This window comes from Anser anser (assembly GCF_964211835.1).
Source record: "Anser anser genome assembly, chromosome: 18".
Classification (NCBI taxonomy): Eukaryota; Metazoa; Chordata; class Aves; order Anseriformes; family Anatidae; genus Anser; species Anser anser.
This window is the reverse complement of record NC_139739.1, coordinates 2,488,317-2,514,527: the sequence shown is the minus strand read 5'-3', so window position 1 is coordinate 2,514,527 and position 26,211 is coordinate 2,488,317. Positions and strand designations below refer to the sequence as shown.

Here is a 26,211-nt window from a genome sequence, read left to right as displayed (position 1 = left end):
TCTGCAGAGCGAGTTATTCCCTTGGATTTAACTAAATTATTCAAAAGGGGAAATTGGTTCTGTGTTTCCCGAGAAACCTTCCCGTCCTTGTTTCCCTTGCTGGAAATGTCTTACATCTTATCGCGTCCGTCAGCTGTTGCCCCCACTCCCCTAGCACCCCTCCAGGGATGAGTCCTGCGAGGACCAGAGCACCTTTTGTGGGGTGCTGAGTCCCCTTCACTCCTGTTAACGCTCTGGGAAACAGGGTGGAGGGGGAGAGCTCAGCACCTTCCAGAATGCCACCCAGGACGTTTGCTCCTATAGGTATGGGAATTCACTGGATCATCATACATCTGAAAGGAGGGATCTGGCCCTTCAAACGAAACTGGTCAGGGCAAGGAATGCGTCTCACTTGACGAACCAAATCAAGCAAGGTCCAAAGCACCGCCAGTTCGCGTTAAAAGAGGCATAGCCGAGGGGAAAGGAGGGAAGTGACAGATGAAGGCAGATCTGTCAAGGCCCTGTCATCACCTCGATAACCAACCCGCCTCCCTGCGGCTCCGCGCCCAGGTCCCAGCGCTCGCTGCGAGTGCTTGGTGTCCTGCTCGGAGGGGGCCTGTGGGTTTTGCACACAGTTTTTTTGCGTTTACATTTTTGCTATGTAGACGTAAAAAATAAGGGCCCTTACCTAACAGCGGTAAACTCCGAGACAAGGCTGAGATGTTAAAATGCCACTGCAGAATTATCGTTTTCATAAGCTAATTTTTCTCTGCTGAAAATAACAAGCCTTGCCCCACAGCAGCTTCTCCGATTAGAAAAGGGACACAGCCAAGGTGTTATAAATAACCTGAAACTATTTTCTTCTCCAGTGTTGCTCACCATAATGATTTATTTCTAGAAGGGGAACAATCAGGGAAATCCCTTTGTCCTTAAACTCTGCGCACAGGCTTGAAGCGTTCAATAATTCTGAAGCTCACAGTTCGCATCTCCCCGCCCTTTCTGTGTTTCTCCACAGTTTGTGTTCTAGTTTGCTAAATACATGATGATGTACGATTTATCTTGCTCGCAGCTCTGAGACCTTTGTGTCTTTTCCTCCCTCCCCCCTGAAATTCCACAAATAAATCACAGCTTGGGTAACATTCCTTGGAAGCCTCAGTGTAAAATATCTTTCCCCACTGATCTGTCCTCACTATCTCTTGCGCATGCCACTTTGTTTATTGTACGGTTGCTCATAATCTGGCTATCTATAAAAATATAGATATCATATATATAATACCCACCTACATACAGTAGCAAAATAAGGAGCATTTCATAATTATTCTGTATATACATACCCATAATACATGCACATGCACATACATATACTATGTGTGTAACATGATGTGGAGACCCTATATATACATGCATATACATGTATATATATACAGCTAATGATGAAAAGCTCCTTATTTTATTCCTGTATGTAGGTGGATCCTAAGAAATGCAAGTCACCCACGCTTCCCCTTCTTTAGATTACATATTTGCTAAGTCCGTGAAATTCAGTGTGTTTGTGTACATTTCAGACAAAGATCTACACGGACTGTTCAACACTGGAAAAACAAAGATGGTGTGACTCGTGGGTCAGATGTTATTTTTCCTAACTAGATGCTCAGCCACGATTTCAATGTTCTCATAACTCCTACTGCGTGCATCCAGATATCAGGCTGTTACAATCAAGATAAACTTTGTACGCATGCTTCTTGCCTCTGATGGCTAAAATATTTTGCTGACCCCCGAATTTCAGCTGCTGCAGAGTTTTGGGGCAGGCAGCGGCGGTTTGTGAGATAAAAGAGCAGAAGGGCAAAGCCACGAGGCGGATCTGGAGACGCAGGGGTGCGTGCCCTGTTCGGCAGGGAGTCGATGACGCAGAGTCAGGTGTTTTCTTAGTGTTATGTTTTATTTACCAAACATGCAGTGCAGCGATCTCCCTTGAGCACCAAAACACGCAGACCGCCGGCAGGCAGCTCCGCCGTGCGGGACGTGGTGAGGAGCTCGGGGCTTTCTGCTGCTCCTCCAAGGACTCCGCCACGTGCGAAGCGCCATGCCCGGAGGGGCAGCGGCCGGACGCCTTCCAGAGAGCTCCTCACGCTCTCTTCTCATCCCCTCTACACCCTGCACGTGGGACCCAGGCCTTGATTTCCACCGAGCCAAACTTTTCACGCTCCCAACAGCTGGTTTCCATCTGCACCTCCCACCCAGGGAACCTATCAGCAACAATGACAAGTCCATCGCAAGTTTGTTAAAATCACTTTTTTTTGTTAAAATACGTTAAAGGATTCTGCTCAGAAAATCTCGAGACAGGCTATTTTGACACGAGAAAAATGTGATTTGCCGTTCTTCCCCTCCTACGTTTCTTCTTTTTTTTTTTTTTTTGGTCAAAGTTGACATACTTCATGGGTTTCTGCTGAAGGGCATTGTTGGACGGAAAAATCTTCAGCTGGTGAGTTTGGGGAGGTTCACAGTGGCAAAAACGCTACCAGTAAAATCCATCCCTTATAAAAATGTCTTAAATCACTTTTTTATTCTGATGTAGCAGAGACCACGGCAGGATTTTCCCTGCTGTAGCCATTCGGATTGAGACAACGCAGCACATTACACCCTGTCCGTGAGTTTTGTATCTGAATCCGACATTTCAGGCTGGGCCAGGCACGAAAGCCACTCGGGGAAGCAGCCGATCATCGGTGTGTCCTACCCGCACTGAGCACCCCTGGGCAAGTGTCTGCTCCATCTATCGCTCAGAAAAAGAGCCGAAACGGGGCTGAAGGAGGATTTGTCCTACTTTTAGCGGAGAGCAGCCGCAGCGGCTCGGTTGACGCTGCTTTGGCAGGGAGCGGAGCCCCTGTCTTCTTCCCTCGCCGGCCAGGAACCTCCACGCTCCGCCAGAGCCTGAGTTTCATAACCGGCTGGGAAGCTCGTGCAGGTCTCCGTGGGGTTCAGCTGAGCCATTCATGGAGGGGGAAAGGGAAAAACGTACGTGGCAGTCGGCTGCACAGCCAGCAAAGGGTTCGCAGCCCTTTATCAGCTGGTCCGTGGTGGGGTGAACACGGTTTGCTTTTTCTCTTCGCTTCCTCTTACCCCGGCAGAACTCGGCTTCATGGATGAGCTGCTTCTCTAATTAAAACCGGTGAGAAAGGAGGACCAGGAGAGCTGCCAGGGGAGCGGGAAAGTGGAAATAAGAAGAGGCTCTGCTGGTTTGTTCTTGGTCAAATGTCGGCTTTGCCTCTGTGGGCGACGCATCGCTGAACACGAGAGGCAGGAGCAAGGAAGAGACCCCCCCATGTCGGGTACCCCGCCTGCCCTGGGGCTTTAGAAACGCAGATGAAACGTGGGACATCCTCCCTGCAGGTGCCCGCAGGCTTCCCAACGGCTGGTGCTCCGAAGCCTCCCCAGGCCCAGGACAAACGACAGTCATTCAGAGGGCAGTCGGGGTACCTGACTTCATTTTCTGCTCTTTTTTGTTTCCCCCGATGGTCCTGAAAATCCCGAGCAGTCCCACTGCCTGCCGCCCTGCACCTGGCCTTTCTGCTTACGTGCGGCGTCTGGAAACGTGGTCTGCTGGGGAGGCAGCTGCCACGTGTGCTTATTTATTTGTTTCTCTTCTCACCTCCTCCTTTCTGCTCGCTTTGAGCGAGGCTGGCAGATTTTCAGGAGCCGGGCTGCTGTTACGTAAGGTTGCGCTAAAACCTGTGCAAAAGGATTTGGAGGAGAAGCGTGGCTGGAGCCAACTTTGATCCCTGGATGCCCTTCTGGTCTGTCCACACCGCTCGGACGTGCTGCTGCGAGCGGCTGCCTTGCCCCGGGGCTTCCTCTGCTGCCAGCATCCCTGGGGACCGGGGATGGACGAGGTCTGCAGCCGAGTGGTCCAGCGGGACGGCCGCTGGGGTGCCACGCAGCATCTCCCACCCCCCGGGCAGTTCAAGCCTGGATAATTAACGGTAATTATCCGGCTGAGGGAGTAGGTATGCATCCGATTTAATTCATTTGAAATCCTCAACTGGAGTTGTGCTGAGCCGTGGTCTTGTTGGCTCAACAGCCCCGCACCCGTGATGCGAGCGGCTCGAGGAATAAAAACCTCCTGCTCCTGGGTGGGAGCTCCGTGGCGTGGGCACCGGAGCTGGGCAGAGCCCCCGGCGCCCTTTGGGGGCTCAGCACCACGGGGAGGATGGAGACCTGGCAGCTCACAGCCCGCTGGCAGTGCTCACTGCAGCACCCACGGCGCTTTTGGTGCTGCTGCGACCTCGCTTTGCAGCCTGGGGAGCTGCGATCCCATCTCCAGCCTGCGGCACAAACCCAAAGCGGTGGAGCCAGGATCCCCCTGGGTTCCTCCGGTGCTAAATCACCGGAGTTTGGGTTCAGGTGAGGTGATAAATCCAAGGGCTGCGGACAGTCGTGTACACAATGGTGGTTGTTAGCCAATAAATCGGGCTTTTACGCAAATGCCTCCGTACAGACGTAGGCTGTGGGGCGGCAAGTGAGACCGGGGAGTCGGAAAAATTAATGTGTGGAGAAAGGGGGGACTTGGAAAGTTGCCACTGTTGTTCCAGTCCCTTCGGGAGCTCACTTTTCCCCTTCTTTCCCTCCGTGTTTTATACTCCACGTGATTTTTGCCTTTTAAAACTGGACGCCTTGTTTGCACTGGGGGCATGCTGTGTGGGTTTGAGCAGCAGGAGAAGCTCAGCCCTGCGCTCGAGGCCAGTTTGAGGCTGTAGCGAGGTGAGGCTTAAGGCTGGGGGTCTGCTTCTGCCCCACGACAAATGGCTCTGGGTGTAGGCAGTTTGTTTCCTGCATTGAAAAAGAAGAAGAAAAAAAGCAGAGGAAAGTGTTCACCCTGCAGCCAGAACAGCTTTGGTTGATTGAGGACGCAACTAAGGTTCAAACGTATCCTGTTCCCAAACTCACGTCCCTCCAGGGGATGCTCTCCGGGGCTCTGAGTTTGGTTGGGTCAGGTTTATTCCTCATGGGGGCTACAGAAATCAAGGTGGGTTTTGGAGAAGGGAGAGGGGCAGGGAGGGGAGGCTGTTGTTGCCTTGGGCAGTCGCGACGTGCTCACACCCGGCGAGGACCAGCCCGGCCTCTCCCCTGGCACCTCCCGGCGCTCGTGGGCTCAGCACTGCCCACGGGGTCGGGGCCGCAGGGCAGCCTTGGGGGAGAAGCAGATTTCGTGGCCAAGGGGCTGCATTTTAGAAGGGAGATGGTTTGTGGGAGGTTGTGCGTGGCTGAAGGTTTTGTCCGGGGGATGTACTCGAACCACCACAGCTTCTGTGGGTCTCCTGGGCAAGCACCTGGAGAAGATGCAAGAACAGAGGTGGAGAAACCCTTGTGGGGTCTGCCAAGCCCATGCACCCCCACGCTGCAGCCTCCAACGTCACTTCTCCCGAGGGTTTGCCCCTCGGTAGCATGTCGGTCAGCGGAGAGCCTCAGGGCCGCCAGCTGACATTCACCCTTCGCTTCGGATCCGTGCCTTCTGGAGGCAGTCGAAGGGCAGCTGCTGGTGGGACCGACCGCCTTTTGTGGTGCCACTTCAGTGAGATGTCTTGCTCAGTGTGGGATTCATGCCAGAGCTTTTTTTCTTTCTTTTTCTTTTTCTTTAAATAAGCGGTTTTATTTAGATATCTGTAGATAAAAAGTCCCACCTGGCCCTTCGGAAGGGTTTCAGCTGAAACGCAGCAGATTCTGGTCTTCTGTAAAAAGGTAAGCCGCGTTTCTCAGCCAGACTTTTCTCCCTTTTGTGGCCGCGGTTTTGGCTTTTCGTGGTCCTGCTCTGGGACCTTTCAGGCTGCGGGAGCACGGAGCGATGCCTTAAATCCTTCGCTGGCTGCAGCCGGGTCCTCTCGAGCACGGAGCGTTGGGCGTGTGATTAATTAATTAATGCTCTCCTGTTTCACCTGCTTGGCGATGCTACTCAGTGACGCGACTGAAACGTAACCTCCCGGGCTGGAGGCAGCCCCCTGCACCATAACGGGCTGGACGTGTATTTTTAGTAAAATGGTGTTTCCAGCTCAGGATTTGAGCTTTCTGGACATTTCCTCGTCCCTCTCTGAGTCACACACCAGCCCCTTCCTGCTGTTTCCTAAGGCTCATAGGAGGTGCTCTCCTTCCCGGGAGGTCACCCCCACGTGCCCAGCGTTGGGGACACTGATTTTTTTCCATAGCTGCGTGCAGGATGCCTTGCGGAGCCCGTAGGGATGCTCTCAACCCCCCCCAGGAGATTTCAGAGCCCATTAGACGGTTTTGCAACCCGAAGAGGATTTTCCACCAGCACGGATGCATCTAGCTACCTCCTTTCCTTCCTATGCAGGAGCAAGAATTTGATGATGAAAATGGAGCTGGCGACAGCGCTAATTGCTGGAGAGATGACGAGCCTCGTGGGGCCGGGGGACCGACGTCCCGTGCGGCCTTACGGCTGCAGGTGAGCGCCCGCTGGAGTATTTTTTCGGCTCCGGGGGAGGCAGGAGAGGGCTCTGTGCGGAACCAGGGAGCACAGGCGGGTTTCTAGAAGCAGCACAAGTTGAGCTGGTAAATTATAAAATGCCACACTCGAGGGCTGTTATATAATGTCCCTTTGCAGAAGCCGGTAGCTAAATATAAAACCGAGTTACATTTCGGGCTGGTGTAAAATGATGCAAGCAAGCGGCTTTGTGTGGGAAGGATGCTCTGCGGCGCTGCGAGAAGCGGAAAAGCTTTCGGGACCCTGGCTTGCTCCCTGCCTTCATCGCCCGCTTTCTCTGCACCCCTGTGAAATGCGTTTACGCCCCGTGTCTCAGTTTCCCCCTCTTTAAACCAGGAACAATAAAATCCCCGTTTCCTTGCAGCTGCGTTGTCAAGATTAATTCATGTTTGCGAAATGACCTGCGAATCTATAGAAACCCAAACAGCATATCATTATCCCCAGCTAAACTTGGCGTGTGATATCAGTGGGCCACATTCCCCTCCCGCCCCGGAGGAGAAGAGCTTGTGTCAGCGCTGCCAAGAGGAAAATTCCAGCCACTGTTCCTAGCGGAAAAAAAAAAAATAAAAAAAAAATCCAGAACAAAGCTTTGTCAGGCTGAGACCGCTTTGTTTTCTTCAAGGAACCTCACCCCTTCATTAGCTGCGAGCAGAACGAGCGGCTCCCACAAGAGTCAGCTAATGCCGAGGCACTGGGGGGGCGATGAGATTTTTGGATGCCTCATCCTGCCCCGACGGTGACGGTGAAGCCGGGCTCCTGCAGGACCTGCTGCCACCGCCACCGGCTCCTGACGCTGACGGGTGATAAAACTGGGAGCATCTCCCGGGGGAAAGGCAGTGCGGGGAGATGTGAGCCTCATCCTGCCTGCCTGGCCCGGCGCCGAGCCCGGTGGTCCTGCTGCGCGAGGGGGGTGCTGCCTCCCGGGGCTGGTCCCTGTGAAATGCCAGGGGCCACCTGGACCCGTCTCCTTTCTTCCTCCTCTCTGCGCACAGGCAAGCTGAGCAGAAGCAGGAATAAATCCTGGTCCCCCAGGTCCACAGCAGAATTGGTGCAGCACCCCCTGCAGCAGCCCCGAATCCAGCATCAGGGCGGGCAGGTCCTGAGCTGGCGTCAGCACCTCGTGGGTCGGGGGGCTGTATGGCCATTGATGGAGCTGTATGGCCACTGATGGGGCTGTATGGCCACTGATGGGGTTTTATGGCCACTGATGGGGCTGTATGGCCACTGATGGGGCTGTGTGGCCACTGATGGGGCTGTATGGCCACTGATGGGGCTGTGTGGCCACTGATGGGGTTTTATGGCCACTGATGGGGCTGTATGGCCACTGATGGGGCTGTGTGGCCACTGATGGGGCTGTATGGCCACTGATGGGGCTGTATGGCCACTGATGGGGTTTTATGGCCACTGATGGGGCTGTATGGCCACTGATGGGGCTGTATGGCCACTGATGGGGGTGTATGGCCACTGGTGGAGCTGTGTGGCCACTGATGGAGCTGTGTGGCCACTGATGGAGAGCTGGGGCTTTTCGGAAAGTGGAAGCGGAGACGTGAAGGAGGAGAAGCCTGGCGATGGAGCCTTCCCTCAAAGACTGCAGGTGCTGGGCAGTCCCAGCAGAGCGAGGTGGATTTTCAGGCCAGGTTTGACCAGTAACTTTGGAGGCTCGAGGAAGCCGGGTGCAGCTGGAAGGGCGGCTGAAGGATGGGGCATCGGTGATGGAGAAAAGGTTTTCTGGCAGGATGGATCTGCAGGGGAGTTGCCAAGCAACTGGTGCAGCTCTGCTGCCTCCTGCTCCTCTCCTCCCACCCGAGCAGGCATGGGGTGGCTGTGTCCTTGTGTCCTCGTGTCCCTGTGTCCCTGCATCCCCGTGTCCCTGTGCCCTGTCCAGCACAGCCCTCCCGGGCCGTGCCACCCTGCTGTCCCTGCGGGTCCCTCCTGGGGAAGGGCTGCTGTGAAAGCAGGGAGCACACGGGGCCGGTGGGGCAGGACGGTCCCGCACGCCCAGCCCAGGCGTGGGCAGGTCACTGTCAGCAGCAGGATGGGAAACCAGCTCTGTCTTCCAGCCTGACAGCAGCGGGATGAAAAACCAGCTCTGTCTTCCAGCCCGGTTCCAAGCTGTGCAGGTTCCTTCTGAACCAGCCCCATCGATGCGCACTAAGACACAAAGCAAAACACCCAGCAGGACTCCCCGTAACCCGGCTTCCATTAGCATCACTTCGGCCTTTCCTCAGGAGACACTCCAGACTTGCACTAGGAGAAATATTCAGCCTGAACCCTTGGGATTTGCTTAATAAAGCTTTGATTTAGACCAACTCTGAAGTAACAACCGCCTGTTACCAAAACCAGCCCATGTCCCACAAAAAGCCTTGGACTTGCGACAAGGGGCATGGAGCAAAGGCTGGCAGGAGGGGAGGCAGCCGATGGCTCCCGTCTTGCAAAAGATCAGCTGCTGAGTGAGCGGCAATAAACAGCAAGCCCAGCCAGCTCGTATAAATGGCAAATGGACCAGACTGTTCAGAACAATCTGTTCCTCCTTCGGGGAAGGGCTGAGGTGCCGGCGGTAGGCTGGGGAAGCGGCTATTCTCAGCGCGCGCGCGCTGCTCTGAAATATCGCCTCGGAAAAATGGAAGGGCTGAGGCAGGGTAATTACTAGGGGACACGTCCTAAATCAAAGCAAAAGGCTGCAGGCAGCTCTGCCGGGATGGTTTCTCTCCAGCGAGGCTTGTGCCGAGGGAGCCCTGCCTTGCCCTGCCACCGACCTGCTGCTGCTCTTGCCCTGGTTTTCTGCTCCTGCCACACGGCCGCCACGCCACGCTCAGGCAGGGGCAGCCCTGGTGATCCGTGGCTGTCGTTTGCCGGCTTTTGGCCACACTAATGCCTCGCACTGCCACCTATTTACATGGGCTTTAGCATCACCGAGCCAGAAGGAGAGCAGTCGGTGCACCCGGTTTCTTTCCTGGTGCCGCGGTTGCTGTCAGAAGGGAACACCCTGGGGTGCGCAAACCTCTCCCGTAAAGCCAAGGTCTTGGAGACAAAAAGGTCTGGGACTGTCCCAAAAAAACACGCCGGGCACGAGCAGGGCTATGGTTCCTCAAGGCAGGTTCACCCTGGCGTCCTGCTTTTTCTGGGGTTTGGGGGTCCCCCAGGATCCTTTCCTCCCGTGCCCATGCCCTACCCAGCAATCAAGCAGTCTTCACTTGATTTTGAAAAAAAATAAAATAAGAGAAACCAAATGCAGATGGTGCAGAACACCCATACAGCAGTTTAATTAATTGCTTTTAAATGTTAATTCAAAATAGTTTCCCTGAGTGATCTGATATAGGCCAATCCTCACTCGCCTTAAGCCACTTCCAGAGCACGCTCAACTAATACCGTGTTCTTAGTCCTGATCCAGAGCACTGCACGGGATGGTGATCAGCGGTGATTAATTGGAAATAGCTCTTCTAAAACCGGCTGTACCCGCTGCCTGCTGCCGGGCTGCCCGGCTCAGCCCCGAGCTGACACAAAGCCACGGGGATGGGCAGGGAACGGGCTTCCCTCTCCGACCCCACAGCAATGTCCTGCCGTCCTCAGACACCTCCTGCCCGTCTTCCTGGTGCTCTCCAGCCGGATCTGGCATCGAGGATTTCCAGATCTGCCGGCGGACTTCTCTGGGGAGACCTGCGAGGTCACGGAGGGGATTTATTAGGCTGAGTGTTTGACCTAGCCAAGCGTCCCGCCGGCATTTCAGAGCTCTTGCAGTGAGCATCCCAAACCCGGAGCAGGACTTGCCTCCTGCTCGGGTTTTATGCTGCAAAACGGCCGTGTCCCTCCGAAGCGGTTAGGGGTTCAGCAGCCCTGCTGAGAACCTTACTTGGTACGGCTTCGCCTGCGTCACAGCCAAAAAAAATCCCTGCAGGGAGAGCCTGGGGCCTGGGCAGGCAGGATCCCAAGCGACAGCAGCTTCTGCAAACCGCTCTGTCCTTGGCCTCTCCGATACCTCTTCTCTCCCACTGCTGCAGCTAAAATTTCCCGCAGCGTGTGAGCGCCTGCTGTGATGCCAGTTTGACCCAAGGGCAGTGAGATTTTCAGAGGGCTTTCACTGCTTTCAGACAGAGGTGGCTCAGACAGCGTGTCCCCAGCTGTTTTTATTCTGTGTCTGCCCACCTGCAGCAGCAGCCCCTGAGCAGCAATTCGGCTCGGCCACCTCTGCAGTCAGAGACGTCTGTAATTCAGCACGGCTGCCGAAGCAAATCCCTGTTATTAGGGCTGAGCCAGTGGTGGGAGAGAGCTTTGGTTTTTCAAAGTCAAGTCCCGGGGAACTAAAATCGCCCTATAAGAGCACGGAGGAATGTCACGAGGGAGTCAGCTCGCTGCTGGAAGCCGCGTTTCGCCCGGTGTCAGCAATTCGGAAGAAGCCCATCTGCAGGAAACGCTCGGTGACCGTTTCCTCCGAGCGGAGAGGGATGACAGCTGTGCGGCTGGCAGCCTCCTCTCCCCTCACTTCACACCGATTCCTCTTCAGACGCGGGGCCATGTGCCCGCACGGGGACGTCTCCCTCCCGTCCTGCTACCTACGTGACGTTTTGGCAGTAATGGACCTTGGGCGTCTGAATTCGGGGCTTGTTCTGCCGGGTTTTGTTATGGGGCTTCTGGCCGAGAAGCTAGCTCCCCATCCCGTGCTGCCTTAGTAATGCCAGCATCTTCCCGGTGCTCCCAGTGCTGCTGCTGGGAGTTTATGATTTAATACAGGCTTTTGGGGGGGGGGGAGGGAAAGAAAGTTTTGACAGTTCCATATATAGACCTCTGACTCACAGATTTCATGTGTCAAACACCGAAGATGGGTTAAGTAGAATTAAGTTCTGGATTTGTTATAAATAGGGATTAAGTAACACGAATATATTACATTTGCATGAAAATACGGGCCTGATTCTGCAGCTCACCCCAGAGATTTGCCCGGGCGTTGTAGGGCCGCCCGCGGGCAGGTGAGCTCAGACGAGAACCGGCCCAGCCTGGCAGCCCCCGCAGCCCCCATTTCACCGGACCGTGTGAAACGGGGAAATCTGTGCAAATAGCACCGAAATCAGGAAGGATTTACGCTGGCTGCACAGGTGAGAATACGGCCCTTAAAACAGTTCCAGCAGGCTTAATTAGACGCCAAATCTGCAGCTGAAGGAGTAATTTCTCCACGTCAGTTAACGCTAAGTGTATCTATTAAGTCAGGGAAGGTGGGTTAAAAGGAAAATTGCACCAAAAGTTACTTTTCTTTGGTTTCTTCCAGAAGATAGAGGTTCGTTGCGTTCAGATGCTACAGCTGATCTCGTCCTGCTCTAATTACCATTCTTCTCAGCCGCAGCCTGAAGGTCCGGCCAGACAATGAAGTCACGCTGGTTCAGAGGAGTCTGACAGCGAGCATTGTTTGGGTGAAAACAGTTCCTTTTAGTAAAACAAATGCTCCTGCAACGAGTGTGACAGATACAGACTCTACCAAATCAGATTGCTCCTCAGTAGTTTAATTTACTGACTTGCTCGTGGCTTAAACAATTGAGAGTTGGTCCATCGAGAAGGACCACGAGGATGGATGATATTTTGGGGCTGTATTTTGGGGCTGTATTTTGGGGCTGTATTTTGGGGCTGTATTTTGGGGCTGTATTTTGAGGCTGGACAAGGCCATGCCAAGGGAAACCAGGCTCTCTAGGACAGCTTTTGAGGCACTCAGCAGTGTTGTTTCGGGGAACATAATGCCCAGCCCTGCAGCTCTGCCTTTGTGCTGAACCAGAGGTTTGACTCTGCTGAGGGTGAAGGGAAACCAGCTGGAGAGAAGGAAGAACTGAGGCCACATGAGTGAGGATCTGATCCCCGAGATGCTGTCGTTACCGCCCCTCGGAGGTGTCCGTCATGCAGAAAGAGCACGAAAAGCTCAGCGAGCTTTCCCCGGACCCAGGGTGGCTGCACAGGCTCTGGTGCCTTCCCAGGGCTGCTCTGCCCGTGGTAGGGATTTTTGTTATCCAGTGCCACATTCTGCTTTCTTCTGTAAAAATAATTTCCAGTTAAACACATCCTCAGAGCCTACCTGTCGGTGAATTAGCCTGGAACTTGGTGGCCGGCTCATTAGCTCATCGAAGTCTCCGGGATGAAGGGCAGGCGCAGCCTCAGGAGCGATGAGCTGCTTGGGGGTTTTGTTCGTCACCTGAACTAACCGCACTGGCTGCAGATGTACGAACTGGGAAGCAGACGCCCTGCGCTCAGCTTCATCCCAGAGCTGAGCAACACCAGGGCTGCAAAAAACAGCGCTGCAATGCCCGGCTGCAGCCTCCGGTGCCATCTCGTGCTTCTGCCCCGGGGATCTGAGCCTCGCGAAGCAACCCAGCCGCCCTGGGAAGGAGCTGACCACGCTCTCCGTCTTACAGGGAAGGGATTTTTATGGTTTTTGTGAGTCAGGCTGTGTGCTTCCCTGCGCGGAAGGGAGAGGAGCAGGTGTGAATCCTGAATTTGTCCCCCGCATTGGCTGCCCCCAAGTCTCTGTCCCCAGGGTCCTTCCCCAGGTGTGTTGGCAGTGCCAGCTGTTGGGCTCTTTGGACAGGGGGTACCTCTGCCTTGGCGAGATGGTGGCTGCTGCCTCTCCAAGCAAAACTGGAAAGAAAAAAAAAAAATCAGGAAGAAAGCCCAGGGAGCTGCTGGGGACGGCCAGGCTCCAGGTGCTGCCCTCTGGTCGGAGCGAAAGGCTTCAAATTCCCAGGTAACGGGATAAAATTAAACACTTCAGAGGGAAACAGAGCAGGTAAATGAAGGTTTCTGCCTGCTGTGGACGCACGATCAGGAAGACATCAGAGCACCCGCTTCAGGGCTGCTTTCAGGGATGGTTTCCAAACCATCCACCTTGCCGGAGTCCCCGCGCGGTCCCCAGCCGCGCTCCGGTGCGGCGATGCCGCCGCGGCAACCAGGCCAGCACCGGTTCCAGGAGGCTCAGAACCGGCTGCTGGCCCTCCCCGCTCCGTGCTGGGTCTCATCCTTCCCGTGCTTCCCACTGGGAGCGAGGGATTTTCCCCAGGAAAACCCCAACTGCTTCCTTGGCTCTGGAGAGGAACCGCAGAGCCCTGCGGCAGGGTGAGCATCCGGGGGGGATGGACGGACAGGGGAGCACCCATGGGTGTCTGCCACAGCTGGGGGGCGAGGGTTTGCAGGATCAGCCCCTTGTGCCCTCCGTGGCAGCAGCCGTGCATGAGCCGATGGCCCCACGGGCTCCCCGGGGGCTCTGCCCACCGGCACGGAGGGGGGGGCCCAGCCTCAGTGGGATTTCTATGGAAACCCAGGTTCGGCTCGGGGTAGAACAGCTCGAACCATCTGTTCTCCCCCTGCTTATCCAGCGGGCGAGAGGAGCGTGTTTGGGGACGACATCAGTACAAAACTCTCCTTTATCCATCGCGCAGCCATCTGCGGCGGTTTCCTGGTGTGCCAAACATGCAAGCGGGTGCTCGGGGCTGGGCAGGGCAGCGCCGCCACGACCCTGAGCCGGCCCGTGGCATCAGTGTGACCGTCCTGTCCCCATCCCTGTCCCCAGGTTTCATTTCTCCCCTTGGAAACCAGGCTGGTCCCCGGGAAGGCTCCCCCGTCCCGCGTCGAGGTCTCTGCAGAGCGAACGGTGGAGTTAGACGGGAAAAATGAAGCGCTCGAAGGTAAAAACCGAAGCGCAACGGACTTTGCTCTGAAGAGGATCAGAAATACTCGCACAGTCTGCCTGGCTCGGGGCTTTGGGTGGCAACGAGTACATTAGGAGGAAGCAGCGGGGGTGTGCCACACCACTGGAGGTGTGGTGGCATTAACCTGCGCCCAGACGAGCTGCAGTGACCAAGCTTTCTTTTTTTTTTTTTATTTACATTTTTCCCTTTCTGTAGCAGCTGAGGGGGTCTGGGTTGAGGCGCACGCTCTCAGACTTCACCGCGAAGGAGAAGGAATGTCGCGTCGAGGCAGAGTTCAGCAGACTGCAGAAGCAGTTTCGGATCTCAGCGGAGAAGAGGAAATGTTTCGGTGCCAACGTGAGGCAGCAGATACACGCCCAGGAGTGAGCACAACCCCGCCGGGCTCCGTGGGGTTCATGCTGAGATCTCCGGTGCTGGGATGGAGAGGGGCGAGGACCTGCCCCAGCACTGCAGGAGGGATGTGCTTCATGCCGTTTGTCCTTCTTCTTCTGTAGGAAAGAAATAGAGTCGCTGAAGGAAGAACACAGGGGGATGTCGTTAACACTGAGCCAGATCAGCTCCCTGAGAAACGTGATGCAGGACGACAGAAATCGTATGGAGCTCAAGTGCCTCTTGCAGACCAAGGATCAGTACGACTGCCTGATCAGAGACAGAAAAGCCCTGCTAGCTGAGCAGGACAGCCAGGTAAGAGCGTCCGAACAGGTCCCCGGCCGAGCACGATACAGCAGAGCAGAGCCATGGAATGAATTTACTCCAGTACGTAAAAAGAATTTAATTCAGGCCCTGGAATATAAAGCTGCCTCTGCGCAAAGGAAACAGGACAGGGATGAGTGGATACAGCCAGGCTCCCACTCGAGTCAGCAGCGCTGGCTGGGAGACTGAGGTCCAGCTCCAGTCCTCGTTGTCCCTCCGGTGTCTGCAGCTCCCCTTGGATGGTCACACAACATCCCTGTGCATTCCCCTGCACTTTTTCCGTCCCCGAAAAAGAGGCAAAAAAAAAAAAGGAAGGGTTGGTTGAGCAGAATCTGAGAAGCCCTACAGCTTCTCCGAAGGACAGACTGCTTTGGTTTGGTCAACACTGGGGGGGGGGCCAGGGAAAATGGGGTGCTACAGAAGTGACAGGTTCCTGCAGCCCTCCGCCCCGAGCTAGTTCCCCGTGACAGAAGTCAGGGAACGCGCTCAGGGGATTCGCAGTTGCTGGAGATGCTGCAGAGCTTTCCATAACGGGGTTAGCTTTCGGTTCGGGACTTCAGGATTTCGTGGCTGAGTCACAGCTCTCCCACCTGCCCCCGGCTTCATTGTTCTCCAGCTGCTTCGTTCGCCTCGCGGATTTATTTCCGCTGGCAGCCCTCCAGTTCTGGCAAACATTTTCCTCCGCTCGTTCCCAGGGAGGACTGCGCAGATCGCTGTGTGGCCAGCATGGGAACCACCACCAAAAATCTGTCCTCGTTGCCTCTTCCACCCTACAAAGAGCGTTGCTGTGCCTTGCTCAACGCCCGCTGAATTTCCCTCTGGAGGCAGCTTCATTTCCTTGGTGACATGAGAATAAAGCGGTTCCCAGTCATTCTGCGTGTGCAGAATGGGATCCTTTGGGATTGTAGATACTTCCATAACTGTGAGCTCATTAATAACGTGGTTGCTGTAGCTCAGGTCAACAGAGGGTATTTTCTTTGGCTGAGTGTCCTGACAAGAATCCAGAATGCAGGGGTGGGGATTACGTATTTATTTTTTCTGTGTGTGTGCAGATCCTGGAGCTGCAAAAAAAGATTGTGAGGCAAAACCTGATAGCAACGAAGGTGAAGCAAGCAAACAGTAGCAAATGGCTGCAAAACCAGATTCAGACCCTGGAGATGCGTCTAAACAATGTAAGCAAACATTTTGCAAGGCTTTGGACACGACGTGGGGCCACGCTAGGGCCTGCGTGCAAAATGCTTCTTGATCAGGACGAAGGGTAACGACACGGATGCATTTGGTTCACGCAAACTGTGCGAAGGACTCGGCTTCTTCCCCTGCCCTGAATAATCCCAGAATATCTCAAAGGCTCCTTCAAGCTCCGTGACCCAAATGTAGCACGTGTTCCAAGCCAAGAAGCCCAAAGGTCTGCACCTGTTTAGTGACAAAACCGAGCTGCCTGGAGCCACTTTGCCCTGGACAATGCCAGCTCCAGCTCTCTGCTGAGATCATCCGTGGGAGGAGAACAGTGCAGGGCCTGCTTCAGATCTCTTGCGCCGTGTCTGTCCTAGCCCCGGTCAAGGTCTTTCAGCGCAGACCCAGCCCTGCACCAGCCGCAAACCTTTTGCTTCCCTCTCCCCAGGTCACCGTCCGTTTTGATACCATCCTGGCCGCCAATAACAAGCTCCGAGAAGAGATCGAAAACCTTCGAATCCAGAAAGCCATCCTGGACAACTTCTACGCGAAGCTCCGTAAGCATCTGGACCAGCAGAAGAGCAGGATGGACGCCGCCGTGGAGCAGTCCACGCAGGCATACGAGCAGCGGTGCGCGGCCTCGCGGGCCCTCTGAGGCCAGGGCAACTTCTGTGACTGGTGTCAGTGGGAAGAGAGATGGGTTACAGCCCCTCTTGTCTGGGACTGGGAGCTGCCTAAGGGCTAGGGGTCTCTGTGAAGGGAGATCGGTACTGCCAGGGTGTTCATTCCACCTACCCCGGATGTTTTTTGGGATGGGGGGCACTGCCCCTGCTTGGGGACCAGGAGCAGAGGTCAACCAGGCTGCGGTCTGAGTGACCCGGCTGCAATAATTTGGGTCAGGTGTACAAATCCTTCTACCCGTGCTGCTTTCCACCTGCGCACGGTGTAACTTAGAGCTCTCCACGTGCAGGGTGGAGGCTCTGGCGAGGATTTCAGCCATGAACGAAAGGCACAGCAAAGACACTGTCCAGTACAACGTCGAGCTGCAGGAGCGGGAGCGCATCTGTCACCAGGAGAACAAGCTGAAAACCTTTGTGCTCGCCAAATTCACGGATCGCTCTGAATTGGAGGAAGAGGCCAAAAAGAAAGAAGGTAGCACATGTGAGAAGCCCCCTGTAACTGAAACCGCAAACCAGGAGTCTGCAGGGTGGAAGGGGGCTGCTTACAGCAGCTCGTAGCACTGCAGCCCAAAGGCACGGCATCTCCCCTCCTCCTTCACCATCCTCAGGGCAGGGAAGCTCAGGGGAACGCTACCAGCCCCAAACGAGGTGAAAAGGATGAAGAGTGATATATGAGCACCGTGGTTTCCACAGCTTTAGGTCTTTTTTTTCCTCCTAGGGAATGTTCCTGATGAGTTTGCCCCATTCCTACACAGACTGTGAGCTCCCTGCTTAATTTCCTGGGGAAATTAGAAATTAGAGGAGCTCGTTGCCCCTCCAGCACTGCTCCCCCTTTGTCCCAAGGTCCCTGTTAAACCACTCCACACCCACAGACAAGAACTATACTGGTAGGGACATGCACGGCTCAGATTTTCTGTCTCCCCTCAGCCTTGAAGGCAGCCCGGAAGGCAAAGCGGAGGCAAGGGGAGAGCTTCGAGAGCCGGGAGGTGGCTTACAAGCGGCTGCTGGAGCTGGCGGAGAACGGGGACATCGACCAGCTGGCGAATGGGTTCATTGAAAAGGAAGGGAAGAACTTTGCCTACTTCAGCTACGCCACCGAGCTGAACAATGAGACGGAGAAGCTGCAGCAGAGGATCAAGGACCTGCAGGTTTGTTTCAGTCCTGCTCCGAGGCCCTTCATGCCTGCTTCGGAGAATACTTGGGGCTGGGGTGGGTTTTTCATCCTCTACGCATCCAGCATCAATCACACCAGGGCCTGGCTCACACGGGTGTGCTTAGGGGAAAGCAAAGGGTAGCCAAAAATACAACTCCAGCAGGCACAAAGCTGCCTGCTCGGAGCTAAAACTGTCTCAATGCTGCCACCGTGCACCCAGCAAAAATATTGCAAAAGAAAAGAGCTCCAGGAGAGCCAAGGGCCGCCTCAGCTGTGTGCAGGGCTGGCTGGAACAAGAAGAAATGCTGCCTGTTGTGGGGCGGTCCCCAGGGGGCTCAGGTGGGATGTCCCTGCTCCCAGGGCACAGGAATGGTCTCCAGCCTCTGTTGTGCACGTCTGTTGGGCCGTCAGCCACTAACCCTACCCTCTCCATGTGCTCGTGTTTACGCAGAACGAAACCATGCTCTTCACAACCGACCAGGACAATGCAGAGAGCAGCAGCCTTCATGTCCTGAAGGAGCTGGAGGTAGGATGGCTGGGTTTTCCCCCTGCAAGGGCGGCAGGCGCCTGTCGGTCCCAGCACGTGTCCTAGGGAGGCTGGTGCTGTCAGTGCTGCTCTGGCAAACGTCTGGAGAGGCATGGGAAGAGAAAGGCTCCTGCCAGCCCTGGTCTTTCAAAGCCTGGGGCCTCATCTGTGACATACGGAGCTTGGGATCCCCTTCATGGGGCCTTTTCCCTACAGGGCAGGAGCATCCCACAGCCACTCCTGGGATGTCTCCAGTGTCCGTACTGGAACTGGCCAGCACTGGGGTGGTGGGAGAGAGGAGGGGGCTGTTGTGACACCTAGCAGAGCCTATGCTGATAGGAGAAGCTAAGTCAAACGACTGAGAAAGCCAACGAGTACGAAGAGAGATGCAAAGAGAGCAGCAAAGTCCTGGGCCGGCTCAAATCTGCCATGGAGGTCCTGTTCAAAGAAATCGACTGTGAGGCCATGAAGATCAAGGAGCAGCTTGGCGATAATGGGCAGATCACGGACCTGAACCTGATGCAGTTTTTTGGTGGGTTGGGGCTGCCTCGCCATGCAGTGTGTGCCTGTTATGTCCACTTTTCCTTGATTTTTTTTAATTTTTAGCTGTTTTTTCCCCCCGACCCATCACGTGTGCGTGTCCCCTGCTGAGTGTGAATTTGGGATGTCAAATTCCCTGCCAATTCAGAAGCCAGCCTGGCTGCACAAACGTCCCCAAGCCCTTGTCTTGGCTCTGGGTATGGGATCCAGCCTTGGGACCCTTGTCCAACACCAGCTGAGGGAAATCCTGTCAGGGGAGCCCCATTTCTTGACACTCTCCTTCATCACCCTGTGCTCCCTCCCGCCCAGCTCTCGTGGAGAAGAAGACCAACGAGCTCCTGCTGAAGGAGTCCGTCCTGCTCTATCTGGAGGCTGACGGCTCGCTGACATCCCAGACCTTCACCAACCCGCTGCTGGGCGGCACCGAGCTCCTGCGGGGCACGGACCTGCCCCGCTTCTGCCCGCAGCCCCCCGCCCTGGAGGGCGCCGCCGATGCCACCGACGCCTGTGAGTGTGTGAGGTGGGGAAGGAGGGACCACGGCCTTGCCGCCAGCCAATCCGCAATGGCCTCCTGGCGGCCCAGCCAATCCCGGCTGACACCTGTGCCGCCCGACCAATCGCGGCCAGCCTGCCCCGCCCCGACAGGTATATAAGCGCCGTGGGGCGGTGTGTGAGGGAGGCGGCCATTTTCTCGGGCAGTCGAGGCGCCGCTGGACCACGCGCGGCTGCGCGAGCTGGTTCTCCAGAGCTGTGAGAGGGAGCGGGGCAGTGCCGGCGGCACGGGCAAGAAGGGACGAAACGACATCCAGGCGTGAAAGCCTGGTGGTGCTGGAATAAATAAAGTCTTGTCCCCAGACTCTGTGCCTGTGCCCATGCGGTGTCTGTCCTGCCACAGCTCCGGCTGCCGTCCCCTCTGGAAGGAACCCAACGCCTTCCGCAGGCTCCCAAAGCTCCACGGGTGATATTTCAGCACGGTTTCACCCACAGCTGGGGGAGGGAGCAGCTGCTCGCCTGCAGCCCACGGCTCCGGCAGCACCGGGGCAGGGCGGGCAGCGTGTGCTGAGGGGGAGCAGAGGCTGGGTCAGGTTCTCCTCACTGCACAACCCAACATGGTTTTGTCATGGGGGGGTTCTGGGTGATGATGTTCTGGATGATCCCGCTTGCTGGGTGCTCCCTGCTGTCCTGGGAGGGCACAGCATCATTCCAGCTCTGTCCACGCACCCATCACACCGCACAGACACACCATACATCCAGGCAAACCCAAGCACTGCTCACACCAGTGATTTCCTCTCACCAAAATACACTTTATTGTGGATGCTGTTCAGCGCTGTTTTCCCCACAATAAGCAAATCTCCGTCATGGAGAGGACCAGGGAGAGGGGCAAAGGGACCCCCGATGTGAGCTGGAGAGAGGTGATCCCGCAGAGCCAACCCCAGCACTGGCCATGTGCGTGGTCTAGTCCTTCTCCTCACCGTGTGTAATGACATGGACGAGGTTTTTGTAATCGAGGTTGCCAGAGACATCTGGAGGGAAGGCAGCGAACATCTGGTCAACCTGCCAGGAAGGAGACAGGGTGGAGAGGCAGCAGAGGAGGGGTTTGTGGCTGGGGCCAGGAGGAGAGCTGGGGCTGATGGGTTGCACAAGCTGTGGTGTGGCTTCAGCGCCGGTCCCCATCCCACAGCTGTGCTGACCGAGGAAATGAGAGGGGCAAAGAAGCCCCAGCTCTCTTGTGCCCTGCTGTGGGGTGAGAGGTGGCCAGTGGGGTTCTGGCAGGACGTCATTGCTTGCTGTAGTGGGATTTCATGGAAACTCGACTTTGCCTGCCCTGCCCTTCAGCTGCGTACCTCTCACACGGGAAACGGATGCGCGAGCAGATCCTGAACCGGGCAGTGGGACCCAGCAGGGAGAGGGAAGAGGACCCAGTACCAACCCACCTCGCTTCAACCCCCTGGGCACAAGCAGGGATTTTTTGGTGCATGGGGCTGGCGGAGGGGTGGCGGGGACACGTACCTCTTCCTGGGAAAACCTCTCGCCCTGCGTCATCAGCATTTCTTTGATGCTGCAAACAAGAGAGTGCAGTGAGCACCGGGCAGGTCTCGGTGCGAGCCATCCGCCCCCCCCCCCCGAGCACCACTGCACTCACTAGGCGGATTTCAGCCCTTTGCCCTCCGGATCAAACACCTTGAATGCGTTCAGGATCGTCTCCTCCGGGTCGGCACCTGAGGGCGACACGGCCGTGACCATTGGAAGCAGTGGAAGAAGCAGCCAGGTGGAGCCTCCTGCTTCCCATAGCCCCCCTGTGGAAACGCTGTGGGATTTGGGAAACGGGGGGGCTCTGCTGGAAAGCTGACGTCCTCCCCCCCCAGCCCTCTTGTGTTGGCCAGGATCCCCTGACACGGGGAGGAGCAGACAGACGCGTGGTCATGGTGTGCCCACCACGCAGGCTGTGTCGCCTCCGCCCCGGCATCCGGCGCATATCTAATCTTTTGGGTGTATTTATAGAGCTCCAGGAGGAGGCCCCTGGGGCCGCAGAGCCTCCAGGAGATCTGGGGGAAGGCTGCATGCCTCAGCTGCCGTAAGTGATAGGGGCTGCAGCCGGGCAGGGCGGGCAGGTCGCAGTCATGCTGTACCCAGTGTCCTTCCCCGCGTGGCCGCTGGTGCCACCTTTGGTGCTAGCAGGCTCGGAGGCACTGCAGGATCTGTCCCCTCTTTCCATGGGGACAAGAACATCACAGCTGCTTGCCTGTTGTAAATGGCTGGGGAAATTAAGGCACGGAGACCTGCTCCTGCCCTCCTGCAGGTGGGGGGAGAGTTGGGGTGAGGCCAGAAGTGCCTTTGCTCTGATCCCCTCTGTCCAGGCTCTGCACCAATATTGAGATCAGCCCCACCTGCCTTTCTTTGGCTGCTCCCACCTGAGACCTCCGAGGAGCCTCCGTGACCCTACAGGGTGATGGAGGCCCCAGGAGCTGGGTGGCCTCCCCAGGTGGGACAGGACGTTGGCGGCGGTGTGAGCCCACCCCCCCCAGCTCCCTGGGCACCCCCTCACCCTTGAGTTTCTCCCCAAACATGGTGAGGAACACGGTGAAGTTGATGGGGCCGGGCGCCTCCTTTATCATCTCGTCGATCTCCTCGTTTTTCACATTCAGGCGCCCTAGGGGAGAGCGGCGCTGGGTGAGCGGCACGTCCGGCTGCGAGCGCGCAGACCTCTGCTCCGCTCTGCGCATCGGGGGCTGAAGGACACCCACAGGAGCCTCTTCCCGGGGGAAAAAGCGGGGCATTCCCCTGCCCCGCTGCCCCACGGATCAGTCTGAGTCCTCATCAGATGTTTTTGGCCAAAGCCACCAGTTCTCCTGGCCCTGGTGACCCTGTCACTGGTGTCACGATCAGGCCAGTGGGAGCTGTACCCAGACAGCTACGTTTGTCAGGAATGAAGGGGACTGAAAGCCTACATCCTTTTGCCTGAGTTCGGGTGATCTTTGGGATTCCCCAGACCCATCGCTGGCTTGTGCTGGCCTCAGCGGTGAGAGAGCCAAGCTTGCGACTTCACAGCTCCCCACAGGTCCTGCAAATCCCCCTCACGCCCATAAACCCAGGGATGCTGCCGGATGGCAACATCCAGGTGCTGCCCAGCAGCGGGGAACAAAGGGAGCATTTGGCTCGGGATAATCCAGGAGCGGGTCCTCTCTAGTACCTATGGGATTAAACACCAGCTGCTCCGTGAGCCGCTCTCATTCACCACACGTATGACCACGCTGTCTGACAGAAGTGGTTTGGGGTCAGGTTTTCAGCAAAGCAGACACGAGGTCCAGTTAACCACTGGAGCCCAAGTGGGGGCTCCCGGCTGGTTTCTCACTTAGCGGGTCTAATGCTGTCAGAGGCGCTGGGGAGGGGATGTTCCTAACGGGGGCTCACCGAGCGCAGCAAACGTATCTCTCAGATCCGCCTTGTCGATGAAGCCGTCCCGGTTCTGGTCCATGATGGTGAACGCCTGGGAGTAGAGGAGGAGGGCAGGGGGCACAGGCAGAGGGAGAGCCGTCAGCCTTGGCAAAGGTGCTAGTGCCCTCCTCCTCCTCCTCCTCCTTCTCCTCCTCCTCCTCCTCCCATCGAGCTGGGTAGGAGCAGGACGCCTTGAGCCCTGCACGGGATGGGGCTCTGGGGGTCATCACCCGGCGAGGGAACAATCCTGGCCCCTGCACCCTGGGGTGATGCCCCCCCGCAGCAGCCCGACCCTGATGCCACGCGCACCCTACACCTTGGCCACAACCCTCTCGCCCCAGGATGAGACCAAGCAGGGAGGAGAGCCTGAGCCACCAGCATGGGACCGGTTATCCCCGTCCCGGGGTGCTGCACGTGCCCGGGTGCCAGCCGGGCAGGGGTAGGTCTCGAAGAGCTCCAGTGGGAGCTAGCTGGAACGATGTCCCCCAGACCCCCTGGATGCCTCCGGCTTCTCTGCGGGGCACGGGCTCCCAGGAAGCTCTGAGACGATCCCACGTTTAACGGTGTCGCTGAGTTGTTTTCTCACTTATAGAAAAAAAACTAAAAACGGGCACGCTGCCTCTCGTTGCAAAGCAGCTGTCACCGAGCTGGAAGCACGCAGGAAGGAGCTGAAGGTCACACCACGTCGAGGCCCCTCGGTCATTTCCACCAAATCCACCTACCTCTTTGAATTCCTGGATCTGGGCCTGCTCGAACATGGAGAAGACGTTGGAATTAGCACCTTCGATCCTCTTCTTGGCTTTCTTGGGTGCCTGCAGGGTTCAAGTATGTCTCACGAACCCGCTGCCTTTTTATGGCGTGGAATAAAAGCCTGAATCTACCCTGTGCTTAGTCACAAGTCCTTCCTGGTAGCTCCGGGCTTTAGTCCCTGGGTGCTCGGTGGTTTCCCCCCGTGCTGCTCAGGAGCTGGGGGCACCTGCAGTTCTCTGAGATGCTGCGGAGCTGTAAGAGTCCTGCTTCAAGTACAGCTCCCTCTTTGCCTTCCTGATGAATTTTGCCAAATAGGTCAGAGCAAAGAGGAGCTGGGAAATCGCTTTCCCAGGAAAGGCAGCAGTGGGTGAACTGGCCGGGATCTGCTCAGGTGCAGGGTCAGGAGCGTGCTGTAATTTTTAGGTGTCTCCTGACCGCTCTGGGCCTCTCACTAAGAACAAAGCACTTATTAACACATTTGCTTATTAAAAAATCCGCCTCCTCCCGCACAGGGGTTTGAGACAACCAGAAATGCCTTTGGCTGGTCCTTTAGGGAGATGAGGACAGAGTTGCTCCCTGCCCGACCCTGCTGGCCCACCGAGCATCCCCTCCCTTTGGTCACGCTCACCCCTGCGGCCTCCCCCTTCCAAAACGAGATTCTGCCAAGAGGGAACGGAGCGGGAGGGATTCGGGGGGCAGAACTGCCCTTCCCCTTGCTGCGCAGAGGAAAGGAAAGAGAAAAGCTGATGCTTGCACCCCCAAAGCCCCGGCTAGAAAGCTCTGCTGCCTGCAGCTGACGTGGGAAGCGCCTCCCTGCCCTCTCCTCTCCCCGCTGATCCCTGCAGGATGCCCCCCTGCTCATCCCCTCGGCGGGGCAGGAGGGATCCTTGGACCCCCGCCGCCTCCACCACTCCCTGCCCCTTGGAGCCATCCCGGTGCAGAGCCAACACCGCAGCTTCTGCCCCTGCCCGCCGCAGCTCGGAGCTCACCATGGCTTCGCCCGGGCGCTGGTGGTGCCGCAGGAGGAACCTCAGAGGCAGTCCCTCCTCTCCCCTGGGCCCAAACAATAAATACGGCTCACTCCAGGCTAAAAATAACCCCCTGCCCACTTTTGGCTGTAATAGGTAAACCAGCCGCCCCCGACCCTCTTGTCTCTGACTTTCTCTCTGCCTCCCTCTCTAATCTGGAGTAACAGCTTGTTGTTGTCACCGCTTGGCGTGACATGCGAGACACGGAGGCTCTCAAGGTTAGCGGGGTGCCGGGAGGCCCCGCAGCTCCCACACTGGGATGCTGACCCGCTGGCGCTCACACGGGGACCGGACCCACCTGTGTTTGTCACTCGGGGAGGGCAGGGGCTCTGCTTTTCCCCTCTGCTGGGCTCTTTTGGGGGGATTTGGCCCGGGGAACGAGGCTCAGTGCTGTGCTCCCATGCCCTGCTAGCACGCCTTCCCTCCGAGGGACATTTTCTTTGGGGTGGAAAGCTGTTGAGGTCCCCATGCTGCTCACAACGGGGGGACCACCTTGGCTACAGCCCCCCCATGCCCAGGGGGTGGAGGATATTTCTGCCAGAAATGGAGCTTTTGTGCCTCGTTAACGCGTCTGCATGGCAAAACCGGGTCCTGCTCGGCAGCTAGAGAAGGAGCAGCGGGGCCCCATCATTTGTGGTGCCCAAAGAGCCAGAAGCAGCAAGACCAGCTGCCCGGCCACCCAGTGTCTCCAGCTCGAGGGGACCCTCCCTGCCACCCTGCCACCTTGCCACCTTGTCACCCTGCGACCCTGCCACCCTGCCAGCTGAGACGCAGCACCCATCCCAAAGGGTCAGGATGAGGCCGGCGGAGGATGCTGAGCTCCCACAGAGCCAGGCAGGAGGAGCGCAGGGCTCCTGGCTGTGTCCCCCCCGCCCCGGGGCACCTGCCCCTCGCTGAAGCCAAACACTTGCTCAGCCCTGACCCCACAACCCATTAACTTTTCCCGTCCCGGCCGCTGGTGGCTTGGGGCCCTGCCTTTTCCTTCGGTATTTTTAGGCACGCTGAGGCCGGTGGGAGGGCTGGGGCACGGCTGGGAACAAAAGGGACTTGTGAAAGCGGATCCCAGATCTGCGGGCTCTGCCCAGACGCTGCCCGTGTTCCCCAGAGGGCGTGAATGCCGCCGCTGATCCCTGGCACTCGCCCCCTCCGATCCGCTCCAGCAGCAATCGTCTGGCCTGGATGAGGCTTCGGCTGAGGCTGAGATGGATTTCAGGGCGGGTTTTTGGGGTCTGTGCGAACCAAAAGGCAAGGGAAAGAGCGGAGAGGGGCCGAGCTGGGTGAGGAGCAGCCCAGGGCACGCAGGCACGGCGGGGACGAGCAGGATCAATCATGGCACGGGCGCTCCCTCCCCTGCCAACTTGAGCTGAATCCATCGGCCAGCCGAGCCCAATTACCTTAATTTGTGGCATTAAGGAAAAATCCATAAGCATCAGGGAAGTGATGCGCAGTGGTTTAACGGGACCGGTCGCCTGCGGAGCCTCCAGCGCCGCTTGGGTGCTGCCCATCCCTGTCTCTGCAACCCTTCTGGGGCATCCCTGGTCAGCCCCAGAGCCACGGAGAGTCCCCAAAATATATTTGGGGTGTGCGTGG

General features: G+C 56.9%; 2 protein-coding genes across 2 annotated transcripts; one reads left to right on the top strand and one right to left on the bottom strand.

Annotated features, from left to right (window-relative positions):
• The first annotated feature begins 11,155 nt into the window (after window positions 1–11,155).
• CCDC63 (coiled-coil domain containing 63) lies at window positions 11,156–20,463 on the top strand. Its single transcript, XM_083804224.1, has 11 exons — window positions 11,156–14,118; window positions 14,341–14,504; window positions 14,637–14,826; window positions 15,888–16,007; window positions 16,457–16,638; window positions 16,979–17,160; window positions 17,616–17,836; window positions 18,293–18,367; window positions 18,707–18,899; window positions 19,217–19,414; window positions 19,607–20,463. The coding sequence occupies exons 1-11, from the start codon at window positions 14,104–14,106 to the stop codon at window positions 19,720–19,722; spliced, it is 1,656 nt and encodes a 551-aa protein (XP_083660350.1). The 5' UTR covers window positions 11,156–14,103; the 3' UTR covers window positions 19,723–20,463.
• MYL2 (myosin light chain 2) lies at window positions 20,191–24,652 on the bottom strand. The gene is made up of 7 exons (XM_083804255.1): window positions 24,583–24,652; window positions 23,566–23,655; window positions 22,820–22,895; window positions 21,954–22,058; window positions 21,051–21,126; window positions 20,918–20,966; window positions 20,191–20,461 (listed from the first exon to the last, which is right to left on the bottom strand). Exons 1-7 carry the CDS (start codon window positions 24,583–24,585, stop codon window positions 20,363–20,365), a joined length of 498 nt encoding a protein of 165 aa, XP_083660381.1. The 5' UTR covers window positions 24,586–24,652; the 3' UTR covers window positions 20,191–20,362.
• Window positions 24,653–26,211: the final 1,559 nt, after the last annotated feature.